This window comes from Gavialis gangeticus, unplaced genomic scaffold (genome assembly GCF_001723915.1).
Source record: "Gavialis gangeticus isolate Ggan-Ray unplaced genomic scaffold, GavGan_comp1, whole genome shotgun sequence".
In the NCBI taxonomy this organism is placed as follows: domain Eukaryota; kingdom Metazoa; phylum Chordata; order Crocodylia; family Gavialidae; genus Gavialis; species Gavialis gangeticus.
The window spans coordinates 64,819,197-64,822,626 of NW_017728993.1; the positions used below are offsets into that span (position 1 = coordinate 64,819,197).

Below are 3,430 nucleotides of genomic sequence, written 5' to 3' on the forward strand. Positions count from 1 at the left end.
TGGACTGCACCAGAGTTTATTGCATCACCTTAATTTCACATGTAGATTCACCCATTAAGATAATTGTCCCTATATATAATCACAGCTTCTGGAGAGAAGTCTATAGCAGGGTCTCTGACCCCAGTGAGACCTTCTATAGTATTCATGGCTGATGGTAAGGGGGGTTGTAATCCAAACTGATGTTGCATCTCAGGTGAGAGGTAAGGGCCTCGACACCTGTGGAAGGGTACTTGGTGTCAGAAGTGCAGAAGCTATATAGTAAATACTCAGGTCACACATGTAATTGGCTCCTTTCTTAACTTTTGAACTGTTTTCTTCATTAGACAGCTTTGCAAGAAGTAACCTCCCAAAAAAAATCAGAAGTTTCGGAGAGAACCCGAAGTCTCGTAAGTATAATACAATTTAACTGGTGTACGAATGGTATCCTGCGGTAAGTGATGGACCTTGTTTTTTGAGAGTTTCATATTTAGTTTGAGTTTTTTCAAGAGAAGCACAATGTGAGCAGTTTAGAAGATGAGATTTAGGATTACATTATAGAAGCCACTTTGTCTGTGCAATGATTAATCTACACAAGAATTGAGTCTCTTTTTTTCTTGTCACATTTGAAATGCCATTTTTTGTAACAAGTTCCTTTAGGCCTTCTCTAAGGCTAGAGTAGGTATAACTATTTTGTTTAGGGAGCACTGTATCTACATAGTTGCTATTTGGGGTTAAAATGTTTAACCATTTAAAAGTGAAAAGCAGCAGGGAGAACACAATATTATTTTAAGAACTGCTGAAGTGCTGAAGCAGTCTGAGAAGGGTAGCTGAAATTTAACAGGGGAGAAATGCTCATAGAAGATACACTTAAGCATTTCAAAATCTTTTTAACTTAACCAATTTACAGGGCTTTGCAAATGTTGCCATTGGCGTAATGGGCATTTCGTATGCCATGTGTCAAATAAGGCGTGGATCTATGGCAAGAGTTCAGGTTCCTTTCCAGACTGTGTAAGGTCCCATAGGATTGATAATTCTAGAGGTGCACTGATACATTGGTTCGATTACTGGATTGGCACCAATTATAAAGAAAATTGACTGTATTGGAAATCACCCTGATGTGGTAGATTTTTAATTTGGCCGATTTTAAATGTCCTGTGCATGAGCACAGCCTCAGCATAGGATGTAGGTGGCAAGGAGCACAGCCTGGCAGTTTGGAGAGCTGGTTGCAGCTGATAAGTTTTGTGGTGGGAAGGAAGAGGTGGGGGGGCACAGATCAAGGCCCCTGTGGTGAGTGGGGAACAGGGCAGGGGTAGGGGCTGAGGCAGGCACTGCCCAGCCAGGGCGAGGTGGGCACAGGACGGAGCTGAGGTATGTCCGGCGGGTGCAGGGAGGGGGCTACTGGGGGGGATACTGTGAATTCTGCAGCCCTGCCTCCTATAGCCCCCACCCAGCACTGTTGCTGCCCTCCCCAAGCACAGCCTGGCCCAGCCCCTGCAGGAAAGACCCCAGTGCAGCCCCAGCCTGCAGTGGCAGCTGCCCCACCCTGCTCCGCTCACAGATCTGGGGGCAAGCATCCCCCATACCCTCCTGGGGTGTGCGCTGCAGTAGGAACTGCAGCTCGTCCAGGGGGCTCCGCTTGCTCCCGTGCCTGTCCCACCTGGGCTGGGCAGCCCTGGCCCCACTCCTCCCTCACTGCAGGGGCCTTGATCTGCCACACCTCTTCCCTCCCTGCTCCCCTTCAACCACAACAGATTTACCATGTGGACGCAACTCTTCAAGCTGCAGGGCTGCATATTGGAAATCAGATCGGTATCAGCTGATACGTCTCCTTAAAAATTGGCTATCGGTATTGGCCCCCAAAATCTTTATCAGTGCACCCCTAGATGATTCTAATGGTACTTACCTTCCATTTCAGTTTGAAATTAAAATCCTTTGTGTAGGTGGTGAATTTCTCTTTCTTTTTGGCCTTAAATCAGAAAAAGTGATTGAATCAGTGGTGTTGCTCAAGATACAGCCTTATCACTGACCTGCAGTGCTGTCTTGTGGGTCTTGGATTGGCCCAATGTGCTGCATGCAGCAGTGTATAGTAGAACTCATCTGGTGTGCTCTGCACTTGGGGCTGTGGCTGAACCTGATGTGTGTTGCACACAGGTGTGGGGCTGATCCAAGGTATGCAATGAATATGGCATTAATACTGGACTGGCCCTGAATTCTGCATCCAGATCTGGTCTATTTTGGGTCCACAGAGTGGCTCCTTATGCTGCAGTTGGCATGCATAGCTGGTCCAATGCAGGAGCCACATGCAGTGCACACCCTATATGGACTCGTCACACCACATACAGCGTGTAGTTCTGGGATCAGTGCATGCTGCATACAGTGACCATACCAGGCTGGCTCTGCATGCTGACTCTGTGCTGGTCTGGTTTGTGGGTCTGATTTGGCCTGCAGGCTGGCTTCATGCCTGTCATTAGGCTCATGGGGCCTTATGTGTTAGATACTGTTGGACCTAGATCATTATGATAACATACGAGTACCCAAATGAATTAGGTAGGTTAAAAGGGGATGGGATTGTATTGTGCATCAGCTGCTTTGTTGCAATTGCACATGTGCGTGCTCTTACTCTGCAGTGAGTAGAAGCTAAAGAGCTTGTGTACAAGCAGTTACCACAAGTAACTGGTGTGCAATAAAGCTCTGCCTCCTTAACACCTGGTACGTTACCCATATGTCCATACTCACAGTTTGAGATAGTATAATATACAAGGAGAAGAATATTGTTGAGATTGGGGATTGAAGAAAAACTTCATACTGCATTATATTAGAAAGTGTCTAATTATGTAATTCAAGATTACTGCATTCCATGAAAACAAGAGTATAGTGCAGGGGTAGGCAACGTTTTTTGGCTGGAGTGCCAAAAAAGCCACAATATCTATCTTGGAAGGTGCCAGAGTGCCAGCATGCCAGAAAAACGAAATGGGGGAAAGGGGGTGTACATAGCAGGATGCACTGCATATTGGTATATTTAATAATCATAAATGTTGCCTTTTTTGTTGTGTATTCCTTTTTTGTTGAGCATGTTGCAATGACAAAGAGAGAAAAAAGAGACAAATAAGAGAAAGAGGAGAGAGACAGAAAGAGAAAGAAAAAGGAGAGCGCAGAGAGAACCAGGCACACGCACACAGAGAACCACGTGCACAAACACAGAGAACCAAAACACACCCAGAACAGACAAATGCACACACACATCCAGAACCAGACACGTGTGTGCACACACAGAACCAGACAGAAGCAGCCAAACGCACAGAACTAGATGCGTGGGCACATGGAGCTGGGTTCTTGGGCCACTGGACAAAGTCCGACCCAACAATGCCCTGGTCCTGGCAGAGCCCCTGTGCTTCCCTAGGGAGCCAGCCCCTGGGCTGCAGTGCAGCTGGCCAAGGCCACGGCCCAGAGC

At 46.8% G+C, this 3,430-nt stretch overlaps 1 protein-coding gene across 2 annotated transcripts in view; it reads left to right on the plus strand.

The window, feature by feature from the left end:
* NUF2 (NUF2, NDC80 kinetochore complex component) overlaps positions 1-3,430 on the plus strand; it is a 57,498-nt gene that overhangs the window by 32,403 nt on the left and 21,665 nt on the right. For both annotated transcript variants that reach the window (XM_019501881.1, XM_019501883.1), the window contains one exon: positions 324-386. In XM_019501881.1, coding sequence (XP_019357426.1) covers positions 324-386 — 63 coding nt within the window. The remainder of the gene's footprint in view (positions 1-323; positions 387-3,430) is intronic.